The 27267-nt window shown below is 40.0% G+C and overlaps 1 protein-coding gene across 1 annotated transcript; it reads left to right on the forward strand.

The window, feature by feature from the left end:
• Positions 1 to 24090, forward strand: LOC109854544 (neuroendocrine convertase 1-like). The gene is made up of 15 exons (XM_020427733.1): positions 1 to 75; positions 1182 to 1347; positions 12470 to 12574; positions 12816 to 13040; positions 13274 to 13444; positions 13797 to 13857; positions 14701 to 14984; positions 16069 to 16299; positions 16527 to 16627; positions 17473 to 17544; positions 18540 to 18680; positions 19727 to 19890; positions 22106 to 22239; positions 22989 to 23100; positions 23181 to 24090. Exons 1-15 carry the CDS (start codon positions 47 to 49, stop codon positions 23219 to 23221), a joined length of 2037 nt encoding a protein of 678 aa, XP_020283322.1. The 5' UTR covers positions 1 to 46; the 3' UTR covers positions 23222 to 24090.
• The last annotated feature ends 3177 nt before the right edge of the window (positions 24091 to 27267 follow it).

Raw genomic sequence — 27267 nt, forward strand, 5'->3', positions numbered from 1 at the left:
TTTGTGTGTTGAAAATTGTATCGACAAAAATATCAAATCATCACGAATGACAAGGACAACTTGTAATTTTTCATTGTGAGTGACGATGTAAAGAATTATTTAGTGCGGTGTGAAAACACATTGTCACATGGGAGTATACACGTAACGTTCTAATATCGCGTTGTATTTTTTTCTAAATCATAAAAATCGAAAGACGTTAAAACGTCGCTTTCTGTAATTTTGAAATAAATTTATCGTCTTAGCGCGATTTGTTAATTTATTCGCAACGAATACGCCGAAACGCGGACGAACGCGATCAGAATTGCGCGAGATAAAAATAAGAGCAAAAACAGGGACGGGAGAGTAAACGTAATCGAACATTTTTCAACATATTTAACGGATCGCGAAATTCGCTTAGGGTACATGAGAGTACACGAAAAGTTTACCGCAATTTCTTTTTTTCTGTGCGCGCGAGCGGTCGCGCGCTGATATTACGTCACGGACAAACAATAAGGAATAGACGATGCATAAAGTACTAACTCGGGCGAGAGGAGACTTGTCTGCTCAGACATGCAGGGAGGAACCGGTTCTCCCGCCATATTATATAGATTTGATTTATTTCCCTGCACTGACAGCACTAGTTCACAGTCTATCTTTTTTCTTCTAATATGGATAAAGAAAGATAGACTGTGAACTAGTGTGGCCAGTGCAGGGAAATAAATCAAACCTTGTGTCTAAAATTTCATCCATCTTGGGGACTTGGATGAATATATAGCATAGCTTATTGTGAACATATTGTTGTCACACGTGTCATATAGTAAACATCTAGTCATTAAAAAAAATAGTGACGTGCATAGTGCCTGGGTGTTCTATTAACAAAAAATTGTGTAAAAAAAAAACAGAAAAATAAATTTCAAAAAATGTTGGAAGAAGGCGTAAAAATTAGTTGGCACAGGTAAAAGGAGGTTAAAAGGTTATAATGATATTTTATTATTAAATATTTTTTAAAGTTCTACGCATAGAACTATATCTAAGTCGGTACTTATATATTTTCTACATGCATACGTGTATAAGCGAGTTTTGAAACAAAAGTTGCCGATATGACCATCTCTCCCGCCGCGAACGTTACCCACCCCTCTGGCTAATGCTCCGTCCCTATATTTCTTAGAGTCCGTGTATTACATCTTACGCTTGTTCCGCAGATCGTGCGCGCTAGTTATTACGCTGCTCGCCGTCATCTTTCCCGCATCCAATTTCATCGCCGACGCCGACGTTAGCCACCACGAGGAATGGGTCGTCGAGATACTCGGAGGATCGCAAGTGGCGTCGTTATTGGCTGCTCAGTTTGGCTACAGGCATTATGGCCCGGTAAGTCTCGTACAGTTTTTTGTTTTTCTCATCTGCAAGAGTCTCGTACAACCATCGACGAATTCTGAAAAACTTATTTATTTGTTTATTTTTATTGCACATTTTACGTTCGTGCAATCACAATGTTTTAATTGTTACGCACGACGTGATGAAAACAAGCAAGAAACACAATCTTCGATACTAGATTTAGATTTTAAAGAGGATGTTATGGAGAACAAAAATTTAGATGTTGCTTCTCGCGCGTCACTGTTTAAAGAACACTTAAAAATAGATCGATTTTATGAGCGGATTATCTCTCGCGCGCGCGATGATATTCCCCGCGACATCTGACATATGGCGTGTGTGTACGCTGTGAGAGCCACGTTACGCGCGATATATCGAACGTCGTATCCGGGCTACATCAATTGCAACATACTTGTATGTATTAAAAATATTACCTCGCGAAGAATATTACAAATATATCGCTCGCTCACGGTAGATGGGAAAATAAGCTTTTTTTCTCGAATTATTTGAGGATTTACGCGTGCGCTTTATTATATTATTGAAAAAAACTTTGTTTAGAAGAAGCGCGAGTGAAAATATTGATAGAAAAAACAAATCGAAACAAAAAAGTATCAGACGTCAATTTGTATAAACAGTTGACGTATAAACGTAGATGATTAATAACAACTTTCTTATCCGAAGGCTATTTTCATGGAAATTTTATCATTTTAAAAAGCATGAAAGTTAAACTACAATAGCTGAACGTGGACGGGACGAAGTTAAATTAGAATTGGGCGGTGCACAAGTGGCTAACAATAAGTTATCAAGCAGTTGTTCAACTTTTAATTGCATCCCGCTGTCTCTCACTTTACTTTTAAAACAGTTACCTGCAGATATCTTTGACAAATTCACTTCTCAACTCGCGCGGCGAATGACCAATGAAAGAAAACTTAACTGATTTTTCTTTCAGTTGTTCCAGTAATTAAGAAAGTATACGATATATAATAAACAATCCTTTGTTTCTTGCAAAACAAAAACATCAGGCCGCAAATGTGCGTTGCGTATCAAAACTCAATTTTTTTTTTATTCCGTTCAAAACAAATGTACACTGAAATATTTTTCCCGCAAAGATGTTTTTGCAATTTTTGCGACGTAACGGCCGCGTCTCCGCGCGTCAGACGATTTCGATGCCTGAAACGGGGGAAAGGATTAATAAATATTCACGTAACGCAGACGTGGGTAAAAATACGTACGGATGTCAGGGGAGGTCTGATCCCATCCCGCGGGCCGACGGCGTCCCACGAAAGCCGTAAAAAGTATCCCAATTTCTGTGAAAAGTTTTTGCCCTGTGGGTCCCATTCAACTCGCAAATACAACTCGGGGAAAAAAGAAGATGCCTCGGCGGGGTGGTGGAAAGAATTTTCGCCTCGCTCGGCCAAGTCTTTGAAGAGGCATTCGTTCTCTCTCTTCTTGTGTACACACACATACACACATACACATCCATTCGTCGTCCTGAATCTCTGACCGAGAAGCGTAAAACGTATTTCGAAGTTTCGGCAACGTGGCACGTATGTATGTACGTAACGTATGTACACGTCGGAGCGTCGGGAGCGGCCGCCAGATCGTTTCCTTTGCCGTACGGGTGACTGCAAAGAGATTATCCCCGTAAGCGAGAGTCTCAGCACGAGCCATTTGATCGTTCGTTCGTTCCGTTCCGCTCGCCTCACTCTCGCAGATCTTCCGATTGGCGCGCGCGCGCGCGCGCACGGAGAGATGTACCTACTTTGCAAAACGAGTTTCGTTGCGCGAGATCATCGCGAGAGAGAGAGAGAGAGAGAAAATATATATCTCTCGGGCGAACAGGAGGCCGATATCGTATCTTTTTCCCGTCTCTTTGACGAGGCGGCGTCTCAGGGCAATCGCCTTATTTTCGTTTGCAGACGACGACGACGACGACGACGACGCTACCGAGCATTCAGGCGCTTCCCGCAGTTTTCGATGCGTAATATCGGAAGACGTACATACGGAAGAAGCATCAATACAAATCCCCACCGAGACCTTACCTCGGGAACATCCCGTTAATCGCGCGGTAAATCGAGCAGCGTATCGCGGCGTGTGATTTTCATACGCGAATTCGCAATGCGAATGATTTGAAATATTTTTCTTTCCGGATGGACGCGTTTAAGAGTCCGCAAGTTGTGCGAAAAGAGAAACTAACTTGTTTTTTTTTACACAAAATGTCGGAGACCAGAAGTGGTTTATCTACTTCTGAACGAATGTATTTTTAAGACGTGAAATTACTTAAAAAAAAAAAAAAAAACAGCAAAATTTGTCGAATCTCTGACGCGACAGTATCTCGCGATTTTTCGAAAACTTCTCTCTCTCTCTTTGCACAAATCTCTACCAAGTTTCACTGTACAGAATAAACCGAAAAAATGCAGTTGCAAGATACTGCTACCCTAAATCCGCAAACGATAGTATCTATGGCTATCGTGCACTTACTGCAAACGAGAATTTTGCCGTGCGCGAAAAGAAGCATTGGCGGAAAGAACGATATCGTATCTCTTCGCTTGGCTTTGACGAGAGTACTATGCAATCGATACCTTTCATCTGTCTCGGAAGGGGTTTGTGCCGGAAATGCGGAGTCACCTATCTTCGAGAAAAGAGAAAACTGTAAATGTCGTAAAGAAATCGCGATATATTGCAAATTGCTTATGACGAAAAGAAAAGAGAGAGACAGAGAGAGAGAGAGAGAGAGAGAGAGAGAGAGAGAGAGAGAGAGAGAGAGACCTGGCGCAGATGTTTAACGTTCTCGCAATTTGCTGCTCACTTTGGATTTTTCAATGCGGCAATTTTACGCATTTTGAGCCCGGGATTCCTTCCCGGGCTTGTCACACGCTGCCGTTATACGCGCGTGTCGCTTATTCACCCGGCACAGTCGCATGCGTTTTCTGAATACCCCCATCCGCGGGATAATTAACGTAACGTTGCATAGCGGCTTTTTGAACTCCGCGAACACACCATCCCCTCTCCCCTCTTTAAACGCGACACTTTCAGTCGAGAAACTGCGAGAGAAGAGAGAGAGAGAGAGAAGCTGCGCATCAAAGAGAGAGAGAGAAGAGAGAACGCGGTTGTGCGCCGCAACTGTGCGACTGCTTTGCCAAGCGCGCGGTTCACCGCAATCCGCAAGCGAGCGCCCTGTCCTGTCCCCCAGACTGTCTGTAAGCGCATAGATCTGCTGTGGCTCCGACATGTAATTATTTCATATAATTAAGCCTACTCTTGTGACGAGCAGCCAAGAATATTCAACGCGACGCTGAACAGAACCGGACGGAACGCCGCGCAGCGTTCAAAGAGCAATGCGGATTTAATTGTGCGCACGAAGCCCGCTAATTTGTACATTGTGTATGTACATACGTACACTTCGTACCCCGTTGAGTGTAATCAAATAAATTAATACGCGCGAACAAGCGATTTTTGCGACGTAAGAACAATCTCTTCCCTTTCGCTCTAGTTCAATGTCGAAACTTTACGCATATTTTTTATACAACGAGACCGCAATAAAAAATGAGATCTGTCTGTAATAAACGCACATATACAGAGGAGATTGAAAAAAGTCTCTTTATTTATGACGTCACGCACTTTTATGAATCACCGTGAATCACGTATGAATTTATATACAGGGGGGAGGATATTTTCGTCACCCCATTACGCTCTTATTTCCATTAAATGAAGATTTCTGGATCTCGAATATGACGTCGTTTATCAGAATGTATGAGACATCACGGGCTTCTCTCCGCCCGTACAACAACATTCGCCGACAAAGGGAATCGCAACTCGATTGCGAAGCGCTTTCGCGCAAGGGTTTCACGAGATTTGATACGACGTCGTTTTGGCAGAACGCGAGATAAGGGCGGGTCTTTTTCAACTATCGTCGACCCCACACAGAGAGCGACGATAAATCTACTACTAATGTTAAACGATTTGCGTTTATATTGAGATTCGGCTTTTAGGAAAGAGGGAGAAAATAATAACCGCGCGCGCGACTTGGTAATTGTGATATCAAGGAGCGATTAGCTTAATCGCAATTCAGACATTCTCCCTCGCTTCGTATTATCGCGCAGTCTTACGCATCGGGTCTTCTCCCGATACGGGAAGGGTTGAGATTGTTCAATCGGGAAACCGAATCGGGGGCCCCGGGGGCGAAGTGAAATTCGGTTATCGAGAATCTATTACAGAACTGTCGGCATGAATTTTCCCGACATTAATTTGCCTGTTGTCGAAGACGGAAGTCAGTTTTTCTTTATTTCAGAGAAAAACGAGAGCGGATTTGTTGTTGCGGAGAAAGACAAAGATGTGTAAGAAAATCGTCGACCTATTTCACTTCGAATAAATTGTCTTGTTTGTTTTTTTTTTTTTTTTTTTGAATACATCGCGCGTACATTTAATTTTCATAAATTATTTTCCTAAAGCGTTGCGATCGGGAGATGAGAAACAAATGTATTTTGCTAAAAAAATAAGTTTTTTTTTTTCTTTTACATCCATATTTATATGTCCGGAACGTCTGCTGATATTTTATTCATCAATCCAGCAGCTACGTTGTTGATGCCTCTCTCTCGTCTTCAGAAGACACTCACCTGCGATTTTCTTTTATGTTTCTCATCGCGTTGTTCGTCTAAAATTCGCTGAAATTAAGTCGGCGTGGAATATTTCCAAGATTGCATTTCGTCGAATACATTAGGATTAAGAAATTCTACACAAGAATATGTTCTCTGGCAAAATAAATCCGAGTAAAATAAATCCGGCAGGCGAGAATGAAGGGTTTGTGTGACCCGGGCGTAGGTTTCATGTAATGATGGCATTTTTCGACGACCTCGCCAGCGCTGGTATTTAATGACGTTCGTAAATTATCGGAAATTACCGATGTGTGTGTGTGTGTGTGTGTGTGTGGTAGTTTGCTGATTCAGCGTTTGGCAATAATTGAAATAAATGACATGGCACCCCGCTGAACAGTATAATGAACTCCCCGTTATGTCGGTTGACAGATGTCACGGCGATTCGCTGTCTCCCTCCGCCTTCGTTAGCTTTTTCTCTCTCTTTCGCTCTCTCTCTCTCTCTCTCTCTCTCTCTCTCTCTCTCTCTCTCTCTTTCGTTCAAAAAGATTTAATCTCAAGGCAAGGCGTCCCCGATAACGCCCGCGCCCCAATATGTTTCGAAGTTAATAAATATTTGATAGCGCTTTCCCATAAATCACCGTAATCTAATTTTACATAATGTATGCAACGCGTTACAGCTCGCTGTAATTCGGCCACGTCAAATTCTGGCGTACTTAATTAGGCGTAATGGATACCGCATTAGTTTACGCTCTCGCCGTCATATTGATTTCATAATATTTTCAAGCCGACATTATGCGATTTCGAGATAAGCGGATTAACGTTTATTTACGGCAACCGTGATTTATTTACTCGGACGTGACTTTGATTGGGATTTCGTGCCGCGATTAGTGCGCACCTTACCGCGCGCGCTCTGTTTTTTTTTTAATTAGCCATTAAATCATTTCAACTCGCTGTGTTCGAAATCACAAACATGATGTGATTATTTTTCATTTTATTTTTTTATTATAATTGAGCTATAATTCGAGTGTGTGTACAACGACTTTAGAGAGACAGGGGGATGTGTATAATCAATATTCACGTTAATCGGTTTCAAAATAGTCGACTGTAAGATCGACTGTGTGGAACTACATAGTTGGAAGCTCTTTGATCAAATTCACGTGATGCTGGTTATAGCGTTGATTTCAATTAAAACTTTAACTTTGATATCGACTTCGAGACGATGAAGTTTCAAAGGTCGAACGCATTAATGCAATTTCTCCTTGCTTATACGCGCCCGCTACAGCGCAACTATTACAAAGATTGCCAACTTCGATACTTTCTCTGCCTCTTTAAGTTTCTCTCCCAGCGCCACTTCGCGAAAACGTTCAACTCAAAACTTTTCAAGATATTCTCTTGTTTTTTTTTAGAAACGCATATAAAAAGCGCATCCCCCGAAAATGTGACTTTTCAAGTAGATAGACATTTTTTTTCGGAATGTTTGCATCAACGTAACGTGAGTTTATTAATAATTTTTGGCGAACTGAGAAGTTTGAGACACACGCAGAAAAATTCGAAAGAACGTTGTTTATTTTCGCGCATTTCTCTTTCTTTCTTTTTTTTTTTTTTTTTTTTGTGAAATTAATCTTAAATTACACCGACGATATCGTACAGGCAACAATGCGGTCTGTCTGTTTGTACGCGCGCAAACTAAGTTTACGGTATCATTGTCAGTTTAGGTGTTTACTCCTACATATCACCGCGGCTGTATAAGCGCTTGCCTAAAGTGTGAGTTCTGCCAGTTCGGGGAGCCTGCACGTGAACTTGTGCACGCAAAGCGTCGGGAACTTCCACCCTCTGCTGAATTCAATGCATGTAATTGAATTTGCAGTCCGCAAGTGCCAGACATCGCGTAATCCGAAATAACACGTATACCAGGATGTCATGAGCCGACGTTTACAAAATATTCAGCTGTTTCAAGAGAAAAACTCTAACGTCTAACGTCAGAATCTAACGTCTTTACTGTCGAGAGGTAACTGTGCAAAGCAAAAAAATTCAAATGGATCAGCTATGCTTCCGTGACTTGCGAATAATCAAAGGGAAAAAAATGTGATAAAATAAAATAATTTTGCGATATATTTAAAATTGTCTAAAACCAAATATGGTTGCGACGAAGTACATGAACAATACAAATCTCTACATAAAAATTATAAAATAAAATATGTAAAATTTTTATCGCGCAATATTCGAGAAGAAGAGCAACGGAGCGAATGTTTTTCTCCTGGCAACTACAGGAAATAATGAATTTCTCTTCGGTCTCTCACACACAGAGAAGACAGAGAGCGCACGTTTAATAAAATCTTTGAATATGAAGCGCGGAAAAAGTCGCCAATCCTGCAAGATCATCCCGTCGAAGTAAGAAACTGCGATCGAACCGCTTTTTCCGTGCGAGAGAAACGCCCGATTTGTATACACGCGGGCGTATGAACGGGGAAAAATCGTTTGACAGTCCAAAAAAAAAAAAAAAAAACGTGGCGCATTTCCAGCGCATCCACGCCCCGCTTGCTTTCGAGCAAGCTAAAACACGCTGACTACACGGTTATGTATCTTCCACCTGTGCGACGCGAACAGTAAATACACGTGTGCCACGTACTACCTATGTAATCATCATGCATGCGATATACTTCAATATTCACGCGACTGACATAAGACGAAATATGCGCTGCAAACCTGCCGAAGACTTGACGTGGACTTCCGTTGGTGTGCAGTTCATTTTTTAATGATTGCAGCAACCGATCCGATATCATGGCAAAGTTATGTAATCCCGGTAAAAAATTGACATCACGGTTGTTTCAATTTGTTTTATAATAAAAAAAAAAAAACTTAAATATTTTACTTATATTTGAGATTCATTAGCAGAATCTTCTCTCGCGTGAGTTGAAACAATACGTGTCTCACTCAACTCCGTAGCGATATAATGGATTCGAACACTTGGAATTCGCACACTTTCTCCGAACTTCACCGTCTGCGGATGTAATACTTTAGCGAACTCGGAATCGATTTTTCTTCAGGTGAAGTTCGATGATTGGACGCCGTCTTTTTCACAACTTCTGACTTCTGAATTCTATATATTCGGTGATCTTGTGACAAGTGCGCGTCAAATTAAAAATTTTTTTCAGAGTACAAAAGTTTTATCTGATATATTAAATAAATAAAAAAGTTTCCTAATGTCTCTGATTGCACGATGTGTATTTTACGTTTTTTTTCGATTTGTTAAGAATTTTTGTTCGAAAAAAGATTGATTCCACAATACACCCGAGAACTGCCGAGAGAGAGAGAGAGAGTTCGGCTAGTCCTCGTAAAGTCGGGAGGGAGAACGCACCCTCTTTACACGCAAATGTACGTGCACGCGCGTGCACACATCCACGCGCGAAGAATACACGTAGAACGCGGGGAATGCTCGCAGGAATCCGGAGAGACGGAGACCGAAGGTGTGGTCGGGAAAACGACGACGAGGGTTGCTGCAGGTCCAGGGTAGCGAGAAGGGGATAGAGACGTTAGGGTTTTCATTGGAAACTGACGACGCCTGCGGGAGCTTACGGGTGCGGGATTACGAGAGACAGTTGGAAATCCGATCAAAACAAATGGACTGCGAAAATACTTCGTCCCTCTATTCTCCCCCCTCCTCTCTCTCTCTCTCTCTCTCTTTCTCTTTCACTCCCGTTCGTCTTTCCATTTCTCTCACCCATGTCCCATACCATTTGCCCGGAAGGTGTTACAGACGACTTGGACCGCAGATTTTCATGTATCTATACGTACCGAGCACGTTCCTTCTAGCAGTCGGAGAGAAACGCAATCTGAATATCGATAAGACGGATCGCCCGACTGATCGCGAAGTAATGACCGGCTCTGATTTCTCGCCTCTATTCTGTTTCCCCTTCCTTTTAGACGCGAGAAACGCGAAGCGGAAGGTCGACGGTGACGACGCGTCAGACTCCGTTAACGTCGCACTTCGCGAACTTGAGACGATTGAGCAGGAAATGTACAAGACGAGCGCGGCAAGAGCAGCGTTAATGCTTCTCCGAGTTCGTGCCGAGAAATTGTTAGGCGAGACACAGTCAAGTTGGCTGTGCGGTTGAACGAGAAATTTCAATCAGGATGAATATAACAGAGGATGTAATTTCTTCATATCACATGTACAAAAAAAACTGCTAACATATTCGAGAGAGAGAGAGAGATGTTGGAAAATTACGAATACTTAGTTTTTTGAGCGTCGAATTAACGATCGTGGTATCGCGATAACGTTCGATTATAACCGTAATATTCGCCGCTCGCCGATCGCGAACTAATGATCGCGTCTCCGATTTTCGTTCCCTGCTCTCTTCGCACGTTCGTGCGTCCCTTTGGAAGCGCAGGTACGTACTTCGCAGACCACCGTGCTGTGTTCCCGATTACGACGGGAAACCGAGAGGTGAGAGCCATTATCACGTAGTCGACGAATTCGAGTTTGAAGCGTTCCCACGTGGAATTTAAGAGAAGCACCCGCGTGACACTCGGGAAGCACGTGCTCTATCCAGTCCGAAGCCAATTCCCCCCGTTAAAAGCCGACGACCTTGAAGTCGTCGCTCGACTAAAAAGGGGGGATCGTTCACGTGCCGATCGGGGAAGTCCCTGTTTGAGAATCCTCGCGGCGGGAGAAGTTTGCGGAAATTTATGTTGAATCGCGAGATTTCTCGAATTAATTTTTTTCGCGACCGAACACTCTTTCTCACACACACACACACACATATACAAAAAGTTACTCTTTTTGAATTTTATTATATTAATTGTTGCTGAAAGTTACCATTTTTCGAATTCATTTGTGATATGCTTCGCGCGAAAGTCGACGGTGCTTTATATGCGAGATAATTGGCAATTAATGTCGAAGCGCAACAATGCGCGCAGATCGTTTTGCGGAATCGGAAAAGTTAAGTTTCTCCTCGCTGCGCGAGGTGTCGATGTGCGCACAACGCCCGTGTTTGTGTATAGAGTTTGGAAAGAAAAAAAAACAGGAAGATGATCCTCCATCGATCCGCGAATCGCAATACGTAACATCCTAAATGTTTAACGCGGCGTGCACGGCATACGCGATCGTGGATATATGCAAAACGTGCAACATTCATGCGCCGCTGTTTTGAAAAGTGTATCCCGCCGGGATATGTACAGTAGTAGTTTATCAGCGAGTTTAGCGAAGCATTTTGACGATCAAATTTATTCGTTCCAGCCGGATGCACAACAGATATGATGGATAGTGGATTAGAGGATTTTTGCGCACGGGTTTGCACGGGAGGGAGGGAGGGAGGGCTAAGAGGATAGCGCACAGACGAAAGGATTATTGTTTTATAATCCCGTTGCCCTGAATTTCTTTGGAGCCTGCCTTCAAGTTCGATCTCATTTAATATCGTAATTCGTACTGTGTAAAATCACAAGCACAACACACATTCGAGAAAACAATTAATAACGAAATTAACAAGACACATCTGTTACGGAATAAATTTGAAAAACATTTTAATCCTTGAGGGTGGAAAACAATGATTGACAAATATTTCAAGACACATTAATTTGCTCTGTTAAATCTACTGCGCGACAAATGACAAATTGTTTTTTTACTAATTGAAGAATATCATAATTAAAAATAAGTTGCAAATTAGAACGACAGAGAAAAATGTCACTAATCATCGGTAAAGATCGGTTGCTCAGGTATCTCGAAAATAGATGGACACGTGTGTGATATCACGGAAATAAACTTCTCTCTTTTGTGCAAACAACGCTTCAATTTACCTAACCAGGTGATCACCCTCTATTATTCTTCCGCGCTCTATATTTGTCATATCGTTTACATCATGCGCGCGTACGGATGTTATACGAAGCCAAAACCGGCCACGTATACGATATCGTGGGTAATAATGATCACCGTAACAATATCCGCATTTGGACTTTCGATAGAGCTTTCTCCCCCAAAACGGTGCGCTCGATCTACCAACTGCTCTCGTATGATGTCCTGATCGTAGCGTCCCTGCCGAAGGGCGCAAACGTCGGGACGACCGTCTAGTTTCGCACCCTTATTCTGATCGTCAGAATCGGAGGGGTTGGTTGATGTACGTGAAATAGAAATGCAATGTTTTCCAACGTCCAGACAGACAGAAAAAAAAAACACGATTTCAATTTAACTTGTCAATCGAATTAATTATTGCTCTTTGCATATTGTTTTTTTTTTTAATTCAAATTATTTAAAATCGCGTATATAACACGAAGAACTTTCTATTAAAAAACTACGATGGCAATGTACATTAAATAAACGGTGGTTCTTTAAGGCTGGATGAAACTGCAAAGTGATAATATTATAGAACGCGCGGATGGAAGAAGAAGAAGAAGACTGTGCTTTAACACTTCTTTAAGCAAAAATTTAAATAAAGACTTAATTCGGTCTTTTAAGTTCATTAAATATGCAACGCATATCACTGGCTCTCTTGATAAATTTACATGTAATGGATCCCCCCCTCATTCAGGTTCTCGGATTCAAGGACACATATATATGGCTCAAGGATGATAATCCGAGCCAGAAGAAAAGAGGAACTTCTGGCTTAACGAAGGCTCTTAATGCAAATTTCAAGGTAACACTTTTATACTCTCTCTTTTTACACTCCTATAATTTTAAATAGTTCAGTTCTAAGAGAATTTCAAAATTTTTAATATTCTTGTCAGTTTTAAAAAACTTTTATTTAAAATCAATGTGCGTGCGTAACGACATAATTTTTTCAACGACAAAATACGTACGCACACGCGACGTATGTTCACGTGAAATTGTGCGAAAAAGACGTACATTTGAACAATTCGCATTTTTGCCGAGGAAAGATCATCCGAAGGATGGATCAACAGAAAATTGTGAAACGATATAAACGCGATTACATCTCGTTAGCCGACTTAGAGTTTGAAAAACCATTAACGAGAGAAAAGCGTTCTTTTGAGTACTTAAATACATGCAAATTTGCATCAAATGCCGTTGACGGCAAAGAGGAAAATTGCATAGGACATAAAAGGATGTTCAACGACGAGCTTTGGGATCACCAGTGGTATATGGTAATGTAATCTTTGCACATTTTGTTTTGCAATTGTTTAGTAAACAAAAATCTCTTGTTATATTCCGATAAACTCGTCAGATAAAATTGTTTTTTGAGATTAAAACAAATTTATCAATCGAGTCGAAAATAAACTTGAGATTGATTTTTGTAGTGAAATTTTATAACATTTTTAAATACGTCACTGTAACTATTGTTGCTACATTTAAAATATTGACGAATTTGCTTTATCAGCTGCCACCGGTAAAAGAAAAGACGAATTACGGTTCGCTCACTACGGCTTTGCCGGAGATCGATTTAAACGTTCTGTCTCTCTATCGACTGGGGATAACCGGCCGTGGGGTAAGAATTGCTGTTGTCGACGACGGTTTGGAACATACCCACGATGATCTGCGGAACAATTACGTATGTAACATTTGTGCTTCGAGCTTCTCTCCCGTCTCACAGATGACGAAACATGTAGCTCGAGATGTTTCATTTTATATATCGAAGTGCATTAATTTTTGATCTCTCACATTTATATATATAATACACGTACGATTTAAAAATTTGAAAATACTTGCACGTGTAAATCAGTACGTAGTATTTTTTATCGCACAAAAACGTTTCACAATTTTAAAAAAAGTACGTAAGAAAAACTTTTATATTTTTTAAAATTCACATTTTTCAATAAATAAAAAAAACGGCTTCTAATAAATAAAATACATTGTTTGAATTGTACTTTATTGTTTGTTATAACAAAAATGTTTGAATTTAGGATCCGAGCATTAGTTACGACATAAGCGACCGTGACAACGATCCTTCGCCAAGCTATAAAGGTAATTTCTCTACTGTTTTTTTTCTGTATGTATACATGTATATAAACAAATTTGCAAACGTGCAAGTTTCGATCAATCAAACAACATTGCGATGGCGTGTGAGAGCTCGGTCAAAGTCTAATAATAAATTAATTTAATTGCCGATAAAATATCGATAAATCATTTAATTACCGATAATCGTTAATAAAATTGTTGTAATGCAGCGATATTAACGTAATTCGCGTGAAATCGGATCGTAGCCAGCGGGTTTATCGTCAAATCGACTCATTCACACGTTCATGATATAATTACTGGTCAAATATAGTTACGCGGATGTAAAGCTAATTATGTCTAACTAAAGCGTACTCGACGTCACAGTTATATTTGTTGCCTAACTTTAGAGTTTCTTTTTGATTGACGAGTTTGAATTTTTTACAGGAAAAAAAAACATTGAAAAAGTTTTACGAAGAATGCGCGTATAAAGAAATGTGGAAAAACTCCTTTTCGCAATTTTAATCTTTCAATTCCGATTTTCCCTTAACGCGCGAATATCCGGGCGTGTGGAAGACATTTCCGTTTCTTCTTACATGACTATGTTATTCAATCGCGGGGAGAACCGCGCTCTTGAATTTTTATCAACGGATATTATACCCGAGTGGGATTACAAGCGCGTTGTGCTTTGAATTTCAAAGTCAAGTAATACGCAATATTGCGAAATGAAGTAGAGAACTCTCCCACGCGGATGTTGTCCGCTGAGTTCAACTTCTCTCCCTGGAGTGCTGAGGGAGAGAGAGGGAGAGAGAGGACTTGGCCGATTGAACATTACTGTTTCACGATCGCATTATAAATTCAACTGCCCCTTAGGGGAGAACAGCCACGGCACCAGGTGTGCCGGCGAGATCGCAATGGAGGCCAACAACCGGAAATGCGGCGTCGGTATTGCCTACGACGCGTCTATTGGCGGCATCAAGCTCCTCGATGAACGAGGATCCTCAATGATTACCGATCGCATGGAAGCCGAGGCTCTCGGATACAAGCTCGAGCTCGTTGACATCTACACGTCTTCCTGGGGTCCTCAGGACAATGGAAAAAATTTGGCTGGACCCGGTATACTTGCCACCAGGTCCCTCGAGCGTGGCATAAAGGAGGTTGGTTCGGTTTTCTCTCTCTCTCGTTATCTTGAAATAATTATGTATCTTTATTAGAAGTTGTAATTAAATTTGCGTCATTGACAATTAATGCGTCACAGCGATCCGCCAGCGAAAATATTTTTCGCCATCATCGGCTTTTTATTGATTTTTGTTTTTTTTTTCTCTGAGAGTAAAACTTCCTAAACTACTTTTTTTTTTACTTTTCTGCTTATTAAAAAGTTTGAGTTCGCGCTTTATTTTTCCGTGACAACTTTTTACAAAACACGGAAAAAATATGTTTGTGAAAAATCAAAAATTCTAACTCGCGATAATTCCGTCCTGTTAAAGTCACGGATCGTTCGAGATTGACATTACCGTTGGAAATTCGTGATCAAAATTAAAGAGGGTTAAGAAGGCGTGTCAGGCGTAAGATTCGATCTAATCTCTCGTGATTGCGATATGAGACCCGGGCGTGCCGTGTGCCGGCCTTTGTGTGTTCCGACTCCTATTAAGGACTTTGTTATCTCAGTAAGTCTATTTCGTGTGTAATACCGAAGGGTGGCGATATGAGACTCGGGGGCGTGGTGGGTTTAAGTATTATCCTCGCGCAAACGTTAGTTCCGGTTTCAAAGAGCCGCCGCGTTTACGGATCGTTCTTTTCTCATTTCTTTCGGAGATTAAATATGAACGAGGAGTCTCTAACGCTCTCTCCATCAGGCCGAGAGAGAGAGAGAGAGGAAAGTTGGTGGATGTGCTTGCATATTTATACACGATCCAGCAGCGCATCTTTTGCGCAACAGCAACGTCTTTTCTTACGCGAAATGACAGTCGATTTTTCTAAAAATGTCGCAGCGTTTCTAAAATATCGCAGAGATATTTGAATAATGTAACGTAAACTCGCCTCTCTCTCCGTTTTTTTTTCTTTTTTTTTTTTTTTTTTTAACTCGTCACATCGAGCGACTTGCATACATTTTTACACAAACGCCAGTGTGTAATTATGACGTATTGTACAAATTGTGAGAACTTTTAGTGGAATTTATCATTTTCCACCGTTTAGCACCGTTTGAAGCAGCGTTTGCGGATGCTCTTGAATATTTAACAGGGTCGTAACGGTAAGGGTAGCATTTACGTGTGGGCTTCTGGAAACGGTGGTCCCGAAGACGATTGCGGATGCGACGGATACGTGGGAAGTATATACACCGTGGCTATCGCATCGGCCACTCTAACCGGACTATCTCCTTATTATGGCGAGGGATGCTCTGCCATGTTTGCCACAACTTACAGTGGCACGGGCAAAATCGCTTGGGACAACACCGTTCGGGACAATCCGATAGTAAGTAATTACAATTTTTTCCGCGTGAATATCGGAAGTGAAAAGAAAAATCCAACGTGCAAGTCGGTTAAATTTTTTTTTTCTTAATAAACGAAATTACTCTCTGATATTATCGATGGCCATTTATTCGCGTATATCTCTCGCTTAGAAATCGAACGATGCGCGCGCGCGAGAAACTATTTTACAAAGAAAAAGCACCGAATAATTTAATAGCTTTTGCTCCACAGGTAACAACGGACTTGAACAACACCTGCACGATCAAGCACTCGGGTACTTCAGCTTCTGCTCCATTAGCGGCCGGGATACTGGCACTCGCGCTGCAAGCAAAGTACGCGGAACACACTTACAGAACAAAATCTCATCCCGTCGAAACTTTCTCCTCGAAACCTCGAAATGTTAACTTGATTACTGTCACCCCAGTTCCCTAGGCTTTCTCTTTATTTAGTTTTTCTTTTTTTTTTGTCTTTTACTCGAGCCCTTATCGCAATACATTTCTATTAGTCTCGCTTTCAACTCCGAACTTTCTCAAAAATTAGTTGAAAACTCTAGAGAACTTTAATAAACATAACATATAATTTAAAACTAACAGAGATATAATATGCACATGTATATATATATAATGATAAAAACAAAAGCGAATAAAACATTAAAATATGTTTACGTGGTAATGAAGTTTACGCAACGTCGCGTTCGAGCAAACAAGTCTCAACTTTTACCATAGAAAATTAAAACTATTTGGAAAAGTTCTCTACAGATAACTTGAGTTAAATTTTTTATCATAAAAAACTTTATCTTTCTCGCCAAGATTAGTTGAAACTTTTGCATCTCACTTTACATCTTTCGAGTTATTATGAATGTATATACATGTGTATTTTTCGAGTTGTTTTGGAGACACATTTTGCGCGTAAAATTTACACCTACCTGTGTTCTCGAAATCAATAATCTCTGAAACCGAAATACGTTCGATTATTCTTTTTTTTTTTTTTTCCCCACGCTTGTGTTACATATGTGCGATCGCATATAAAATATGCAACGTTCGACACTTGTCTGTCGTTCAGGAATTATCGAGGGCTTATCGAGTTTTAATTTGCCACGTCAATTAATCTGCGTTCCAAAATTGAAAAATGTTATTTTCGCAACGCATTTATTTACAAATCAATGACTTTATTCCAGCGGTAACTTAACGTGGAGAGACGTTCAGCATCTCATAGCCTTGACGTCGGAATACTTTGGCATTTCTTCTAGGTGAGCATTTCGCAAATAGCAATTCAGGTCACGCGCAACACGGTATCAGTTCTCGAAACGCGCCGTGTCATTCTTACTCGCGCTTCGGCGGAGAATGTATTTCCAAGTAAAACTGTAATTCAGATGAAACGAGCTTTTCTCGACCTTTTGATGAAAATAATTCCCGGTCGTTAAAAATATACACAACAAGAACACGAATACACGCGCAAGGTCACGAAGTTAAGAAACAAAAATGTTGCGTGACGATTTAAAAGTCTTCGCAGAGCGAAATTCCAATTTTTCTTATCGATTTGTGCGTAAACCGTTTCAAACCGAATGTTTCGCAAACGTTGACATGTGACCCCCATCGAATAGTTGTCAACGAAAGCGGGTCACGCACGCATCTGTGTGTGTGTGTGTGTGTGTGTGGGAAAAAAAAATCGCCGCTCGCGATCACAAACCTTCCGCGACGCGATGCGTGTGCCACAGATGGTCACTCGCATATTTCAGTCCGTTATTGCTCGTTCCCGTAATTTATATCTCGCGCTAATTGCTTTCTATTCTCGCCTCGTGAATTATAAAAGCGATTACGACCGCTTCCGCGGTCGCGTATTGCATTTGCCTTAACGAGAATGTTAATTGTAACCGGTATTATAGTTCCCGCGTACAAATGTCAGAACGAGATTTGACAGTTAACGCGCGGGGAGAAACTCGATTTTGCGGACGTAAATTAACGAATAATATTCTCGACGTACATTTTTATTTAAAACGCAATTCCAATAAATCATAATTTATTCTTCATTCTTTTAAAATAATAAAAAAATTTTCGCGAGAAGAGAAAATTGAAAAAAACTTCGAGAAGAGAAGAAGAAAAGAACAAATTTTCCTTTTTTTTTTTCCTTGACACTCGTCGCGTTTTTCTTTGATTGTTTTTACACAATTCACGCTCGGCGTGAATTTCCTTCCGAGAGATGAGCTTTGCGAGGTAATCGCAAATATCAATATTTTATTTTTAGGGGGACGTGGATACTGAACGCGGCTGGATTTCTTTATCACAGAAACTTCGGTTTTGGACTTATGAATGCCTACGCGCTGGTGAAGGCGAGTCGAGACTGGGTCACTGTGCCGGAGAAGACCGTTTGCAAAGTGCACAACAAGTGAGTAAATTAGTCTAGTGTATTTAGATTGCGGTAATTGCATGTCGCGCGATGTCCTGTACCAAGCGGAAAGCACACGAACAAAATTGATCAAATGTCTTTGTTTTTCTTCGCTCTTCGCTTTAAGAGACACATGCGCGATTCGCCAAATTCCGTTGCAATTAAAATTTTTTTTTTTTTTATTTTTTTTTATTTCTGTCACTCTAAAGCCGCGTAGATTTTCTTTTTTTGCGAGAGAGTATCACAGCCGCGAGTGTCAGTACGTAATTACGAAGTGATATCTCGCCACGTACATACATCGGATGCCGGGTCGTTACATTTTATTCTCACGTGATCCATAAATATCAGAGAAGACTCGCAACCTCACCACTTAACCTGGTTCTAAAATTTCTGGACGTTGTATCAATCGAACGTCGCGGCGACCTCCTTTTTTCCGGGTGGCGTTTTCGGGAGAGGCGCGAGATGAGAGACACGCGTCGTTGAAAAGCTGTCGATTTGTTTTTCTGCTCCGAACGAAGACATTGAGAGAGAGAGAGAGAGAGAGGAACATTGTGTCTTTTCTTTTAAAAAGCACGTTTTCTCAAACGAACTATTAGATCCGAAGACAAATGGAATTGCCTTGTTATTACAGAATCGAGCGCCAATTTAAACGCGCGACCATCCCGAACAATGGTTTCTAACGCGGGGCGCTGAAAACGCCCCGGTAATCTCGTTACGAAATAATGAGTCCCCTCATAATTCAGGTGCTTTTGAAAATTCCCCGCTCTCTCTCTCTCTCTCTCTCTCCCTTTTGCGGTCTCGTATCCCGCGTTGTTATACTTTGCGCGGTCCGCAGAGTTATTCCTATAATCCCACTGTGAGTAATGGGACACTCGTGAAAGGCAGCTTAATTAATCTCTTCTCTTATTTGGGTTATTAAAAACAGCCTCGCGCAAGGTTCGAACATCTTGTATATATTCGGACAAAGATTGTGAAAATGTGTATGTGTTTTAAAAGTCATTTATCCCATAAATATGCGATTATTACGCGCAAATTTTTTGTTACAGCGGGAACATCAGACTGGTTTACAAGAAAACAATAGGACTGTTATTCAATGCCGTGTGTCGAACACCGGGGAGTGAAATAATGTTTCTGGAGCACGTGGAGATCGAAACGAATATCAAGTACTCGCGTCGCGGCGCGTTGGAGATAAATCTGACCTCGCCTTCAGGTATAAATTTTTGACACTCTCTCTCTCTCTCTTTCTCTCTCTCTCTCTCTCTCTCTCTTTTTTTCTCTCTATCCATATTTATCAACGCGTTCGAAGTTTTCTTTCCGTATGCGCGCATTAGTCAATGAGTAAATTCTGGTATACGAGAAGAAGTCGGAAAATAGAAGTTTTCTCTCCAAATCTTTATGCGGCGAAAGTACACAACGTGTATCGCGCATAAGTTTATCGAGCAAAGTAATAACGTTCGCTTAGTTACGCCTCGTTTGAATGCATTTGTGGAAAAAGATCGTCAATCTTCATTCACGTGATTATCAGCTTGCGCGGAAATAATGACGAGAGAGATAATCATGAAGAGATGATGGGCCATTTTGCGTGTCTTAGCTCGAAAATTTGAGAGATCCTCGAAAATGCTGTCCTACGAAAATGTTCTGTAATTGTGTATGTGTATGTATATGTATATATATATATATACATATACATACACTAATACTACAATTTCCGGAAATACTCGAGGAAACTAAATGCAAGTGCATTTAACCGCATTCACGAAGATCCGCTTGTCGGCCAAATTTATTGTCGAGATCGATTTGCTATCTCATTTCGAATTTCTAAAGGAGAGAGAGAGAAAGAGAGAGAGAGAGATAACGCGGACAATGAGAATAAAAGGAATAAAATGAGATAGAAAGAAATAGAATTGCATTCTTGGGTTTTTATACATTAATGATCAAGAATACTTTATTCTTTTTTTGTTCACATGATATTTTAAATATCTTGTTAATTTAAAAAACAAAAACATGAATGATAAATGTCATGGTTTATAGAATTAGAGTTAAGAAAAATTGAAAATTAATGAATGACAAAATCCGATAGAATTAATAATCATTAAACTTGTAACTCTCGAAGAATTTCTCTGTGTCGTGTGGCAAATCTTGTTTATCTGCGCGCAGATAATGCTTTGTACGTCAATTTATATCTTGAAATTGAATTTGGTGCTGCTTCGAAATTGGCATGTTTATTCCGAGAGGAATAACGGGATTTGATGGGAATTTATTTGTTCGATAAAAATCGCGTTCCGCTTTTAATAAATGTATAAGCTAAAAAGAGAAAACGCTAGGAACGGGTGGGCGCTTTCTAACGATAGCGAACACACCAACGGCGAATCGTCACGGTTTTATTTTTTGTTTTTTTTTTAATTCCGCGCACGTTTGCCGATTCGCGCTATTATTATTGAGAGAAGACGCTACTCGCATCGTAATATCGGAAGAACTCCGAAATGTATTGAAGCGCGAGAGAGGAGACGTGATGAATAAAAGCATCCAAAAAATATTGGCGCTTTGGGATTTACTCATTCATGCTTTCACCACTCACAGATGTTATTGGAAACATGTTTCAGTGAAAACACATTTTTCGTTCCAGAGTAAAATCGATATTACGCTTACAATGTTTATAAATATAGAAACAGAGAGAAATATACATATATATACATATATATATACATATATATATACATATATACAAGTACATACACGCACTATATACAGATGTGTAGTTTCGAACGAGAGTTTAATTACCGAGTTTTTTTCAAGTCAGTTTTTCGGACGTGATATTCGTCGACCATTTAATTTTCTCGACTGTCGTTGTGACCAATGTTTAATATTTTACGCAGTTTTTTTTACACGCGGCAAGTATATTGTGATTCCAGTTATGTTTCTTATCAAATGTTTACAATTGAAGCTTGTCGTGTTACGAAAACAACTCGTTAGAAAAGTTAATCTGAGAGACAATTTATTTTTCACACGAACTCCGTTTGTTATATTGAAAAGTAGGCCGTGCCGTAATATTATTCAAAATTGCGCTATGCGTGCTTGGAAGAAAAAATCAATAACGCTAGCACGCAGTCACAATTAAACATTTGCACGTTGTGCGTAACCGATAACGTTTACTTGTTTGGTCATGTGTAACACATACGCACGCACGTTTAGCTTTCGAGTAAAAATTTAACACACTCTTCGACATTAACACAACTCGTCATAACGCAATCTTTCCTCTGGACGATCCGAGGAGAAACAGTATGTTGCGAAATTAATACGTGTTACGATTTTCTGAAAATCGCATTTACGCCCGCGCGCGTGTGTGTGTGTGTACTTTGCGAGTATAAAGTGTATAATTTCGCTAATGCAAGGGAGATAATCTTGCGTGCGCTTTATTTTTTCAGGGACCGAAGTCCAGATTCTGAACTCAAGAAGGGACGATAATTCGACCGAAGGTTTTAAGAAGTGGAAATTCATGTCCGTCGCGACTTGGGGCGAAGATCCTTACGGAAGGTGGACTTTGTGGATATCTGACACAGTGAGAGATTTTGAGAACATTTTTTATCATAAATTCTCTCAATTCGCTACGTAGTAACATGTGTAAAAAAAAAAAAAAACTTTTCACCCACTTCACGTAATCTTCTCGTATTTTTTTCTCAATCAGTTGCAACAAAATGGCAAAAAGCTATGCGTCACCACAGATTAAAAACAGTGGATGATATGTGTTTTAATTTTTTACGGGAGTTTGTCTTGGTTTTACAGAGGGTATAAATCTTTTATAACATTTCCAACAAAATTTTATCTCCGCCATAAAAAATCGTATAACGCGATAATGAAAATAAAAGGATATGTAAATCCAAGAGGATTTTAGACACGTGAATGTGTGCGCGGGAATTCAACCTCTTTCCAGTGAACCTTAGCTTAGCTTTTAGTTCATGGATTTTAAACATCTGATACAAACAACGTATATGAATAAATTTACATATTTTCATGATCTGCATGTAAATAAACACGTTGCGCGAGTTTTCGAAGCTACTTTTCCTGGAAAGAGTTTTTACGCGCGTTACAATCTCCGTTTTTTATTACGTAATAAACAAATTGTCATCATCTTAATTAACGTCGCAATACACGCAACATGCGTTTCATTCAAACGAACTGACGTGAAATATCGTTCGCGATTCAAATTACCCCGTTTGCGCGTATCAACAATCGCGCGAGCTACGTATCAGTCAGAACGGTCACGCGCGTGCATATATTTGATCGTGCATAGATTTGCGGCGCTTTCAGGTAGGCCCGGAGCAGAATACTGGCATAATTGGACCATTTACACTGATTCTGCACGGCACCGCGCAAATACCGGCGTATTGCAAGAACCCGAACAAGTTTCGATCTCTAAAGAGTAAGTAGAAAAATTTTCGCGAGTGTTTGTCGTCGAGTTTGTGACTTGACGTGACGTTGCGTCTCTCATTTCTGTTTCAGTTCCCAAAACATTTAAATTCTGTTCCGGCGAAGACTACTAGAAAATAAAAGAGAGTTTACGAGCAGAGCGACTTCAAATAAAGATTATCCGCGTGTACCACATTGTCATTATTTGCGTTATTTATGTAGTTTTTTTTTGTCGGAGCAAATGTTGACAGCATATTTAATGCGAACGAAGTTTACACAAGCGCTCCGGGCGAAGTAGGTCTGCGGAATATCCATTTTGTGTGCCGTTCGTGGTACACGAGCTGCCTTTAAATCGTTACGCGAAGTCGAGCGACCCTCTTTGTTGCGGCGACTGCCTCATTTAATACGTTAATGGTAATGAACACAGTTCCGAAATTCAAGTTACCACAAAACTCTAACTCTCGTGTGGGCGAGTGAACGTTGCGGTTAACTGAATTAAAACGCGCGTATATAAATTGTGGTTTTTCAATCATTTTTTACACGGAGGAGAGAACGAATTTAATAACAACCTTTAAATGTAAAATAATCGATACGTAAACGTCGCATCACCACGTATTGTGAATTCTCTTGCATTAAACAAGAGTGTAAATCTCAGAATTTCTCTCTCTCGTTGAAAATTTCTCCGAAGCAAATTTCTCCTCGAATATTTTCGCCTTAAACCTACGTAACCCTCTTTATATGCGCCATTCGCGAAGAATCTACATATCTCGGCTTTTCCGATCGCGAAATGTCGCAAAGATTTAAGAATGTGCGCGCGTATGTACCCATTTTGCACGTATCAGTGATTGCCGTGGGAAATCAACAGAAAATGTAAAACGAGAAAAGTTGGAATTTACACACGATCTGTATTAATTTTTTTTTTCGAATGCACGAGATGTGCGAATCGACTCAACGAAACACAAAGACGCACGAAGCGAATGAAATCCTACTCCTCGCTTAAATGTTTCGCAGAAATTAAATGTTTTTTTTTCCATAAATAAATTCTGGAAAAATTTAATATCTTAATTGCGCAAGTTGTAAAAGCGCCAAGGCAAAGATGTACTTCAAATCGATTATTGTGTGAGAATTATTTTCGAAATTAACGATCTGCAGAATTCGCGTAAAAAAAAAACAAACAAAAATAATTCGGTCTAACGTAAGAACTGAACTCTCTCACAATATTGCAAAAAAAAAAAACATCAACAACATTGTGCCATCGTGCGCACCTGCACGTTTCGGTTGTAAATCATCTACGCCAGCCTGCAAGAATTGTACCTACATACACAAGCTCGCGGCCGTATTTCGCGATGATATATAACTGCTGCGCGCGAACACTCGACTCCAAGATATTTTGAAGTTATTCGCCGCGATCGGTAAATATTCCGCTCTTCTTTCCGGTGTAATTTAACTTTGTTTCATGATCAATTATGTTGATCCTTTAAATACCAACATAACAGTTTCGAGAAGATCGGATTTATTCTGATACGAAGTTCGCCGCTGCTCGTTTATAAAACTTGGTTTCACGACGACGAATTATTTCGACGGCACGAAATTGCGCTAAAGTAATTTTAAGGGGATAAGTTCGTCTTCCTCCTCACGCTAATGCTTTAATAACCTAAATCGCGCGGTAATGTTCTTCTTGGAGGAATCATATTTTGGTTAAATTAAAAGCCGTAATATAACAAAGTTTTTCAAAATAACTCTTCTTGTTAATGATAGAATCAAGCTTTTGTTTGTTGATTTGTATTTTGTAATCGTGGATTGTGTGTGCGTGTGCATTATTATTTAACAACACTTTTCAATTTTTAATTTAAGTTATTGTGACGACAAAAAAGATGGTTTCAACTCCACTTATTTTTTACGAGATAAAAATGAACATCTGCCTAAGACTGACACCCACGCAAATTACTATTGTGCGACAATTATGGTTTTGTAACTTTATTTTTATATTTTTTTTACACTGCGACTGAAGATGACATTCGTCGAAACGTTTCGCACCTGATATGTATCAAATTTACTATTGAATTTCTAATATATCTATTTTACATCTATTTTATTCGCTCGTAATTGAGCCTTATTGCTTATAGCTTTATATTGATGTGGAATCAAATAATTCGGCAAATTCGACTAGAGCGATTCTGACAAAACCAATCGATACAGCAAGTGCCTTGTATGATATTGAAAATTTTTGCAAACGTTTACAAAATGTTTTATTGCAAAACTTTTGTTAGAAAAAATCTTTTGGGTATTATCTTTTTAGCTCTTCGTTAATTTTTCCTGTAAATAAACTAACTGTGGCCTAAAAGAAATCTGCACCTTCCCGAATCGCGGGGAAAAGATGAGATCTAAATGACGTATATCTAATTAGAGAACTCGCGGAAGTTGGAGCGAAATGAAATTTTGACAAAACTCCAGAGACACGTGACCTAGCAAATATTACAATAAATTCTCTCGCAGATTTCGTCCGCACTTATTACTCTTGGTTCTTCTCGCCGGCGAAATTTCTGAAGTAATTAGAGAATTGTTTGTCCAATTAGTTACTTCAACCGTTTCATATCTCATTTTCATTAACTTATGTGTGCAAAAAGTGTCTCAAAAGTTTGTCGTGCTCGACCCAATTTCTGCAGTTCTGCTTTGCTCGTTGAACATCGTCATATAAAACTTGCGCGCAGCTCGATCATCGGAAGATTGCGAGTTACTTTTCGTAATAGCTTTCATTCTCAAAGCTTTGCAAGAGAGCGAATTCACAAAACGACGACGACGAAGACGACGTGTGATAGAAGAAAAACTTACCGCTGTATTTTTACCGTCCTTTATCGCGAAAATATTTCAAAACGAACGAGTTTAATTCGCACAGCAGGTGCGCCACGTTCACACAATGCGCACGAGAATCCTATCAGAAAAAGCGTGTGTAAATAATCACATCAATTCTCTCGATATTGATTGTCACCACTTTTATCTCGACGCTGATTGGACGTTTCTAGAATGTGTTTCTCGATATACGTCGTACATATTAAGACGCACGGTAGTGTCTCTTGTACGCGAAATTCATGCAATTGAGAAGTGACAAGATTTTCGTGGAGACTCATCACACATGACTACGGTGAGGTCACTGACCTCGATCACGTAACTACGGTGAGGTCACTGACATTGGTCACGTAATTACGATATATATATATATATATATATATACTAGCGTGCGCGTAGCGCGCGCTTGTGTTGTGCTAGTTTTTTATACATTTATTTTTATAAATTTACTTTTCTATAAATTTATTTTTCATTTGTTTTTTATCATCATTTTGTTTTTGATATCAAAAACTTTTTATTCCGAAAAGTTGAGTTCCAGTTTGCGTTGGTCGAGCGTATATCCTGCATTATTTTGTAAAATAATTACAAAACCAATTTTTTTGTAGTTGATTTTTCAGCGTACGTGTGTGTATATTTTGTGTGGAATCGTTGTGCTTTCATCCCGTGTGAAATGCGCGAATTCACGAAGCGACAGCTTAAAAAAAAAGTGCATGGTACGAAATGCGCGCGAGTTAAATCGCGCGGATATAACAGATCTATGCAAAAACACACGCTCGCATCGACAATGTATCATTTTTTTTTCCCCCAGGTAAAAATCCTGCAGTTTTATCGGAGGTTTTGTCGCAAAGCAACGATATCTTTCAAGTGTTGTAAATACGTTTCGATCAATATATTGTGAAATAACGAAGAAAATTTACGAGACGAGAAATTTTCGTGACGTGACATGAAAAACAAACTTTAAATGCAAAATAATTTCTCTCGAGAAATTTCAAATAGCAGAAGATTATCGGCATGTTAATTAAATCGCAAGAAGGAGAGCAAACTTTTCGATTTCGACAACTAATTGCAGCAATCTGCGTTTCGCGTCACAATTAAGAGACGCGGTCGAACGAGCAACGAGAAAAAAACAGGATTGACATTTGGTCGCAATTTGAAGTTCGATTTTCTAAATCGCCAACTCCGAATACACGTCAACTACATAAACGAAAGCGGCTGTACTAGTGGTCCAACCCTCCACGTGGCTGCGCTGCCGTCGACCTAATAATGGGGGTGTCTTGCGAGCGAAACGGGGGCGATTCGGCCAGTAGCATGCTGCCTTTCGTAGCGTGAGTGT

Source organism: Pseudomyrmex gracilis, unplaced genomic scaffold (assembly GCF_002006095.1).
Source record: "Pseudomyrmex gracilis isolate BER0280 unplaced genomic scaffold, ASM200609v1 scaffold_69, whole genome shotgun sequence".
NCBI lineage: Eukaryota > Metazoa > Arthropoda > Insecta > Hymenoptera > Formicidae > Pseudomyrmex > Pseudomyrmex gracilis.

Excerpts from the sequence above, each read along its gene's own strand:
- LOC109854544 (XM_020427733.1), top strand. The coding sequence starts at position 47 with ATGACAAGGACAACTTGTAATTTTTCATT. Across the intron at positions 1,348-12,469 it reads GCTACAGGCATTATGGCCCG|GTTCTCGGATTCAAGGACAC; the intron begins GTAAGTCTCGTA and ends CCCCTCATTCAG. Across the intron at positions 13,858-14,700 it reads TCCTTCGCCAAGCTATAAAG|GGGAGAACAGCCACGGCACC; the intron begins GTAATTTCTCTA and ends ACTGCCCCTTAG.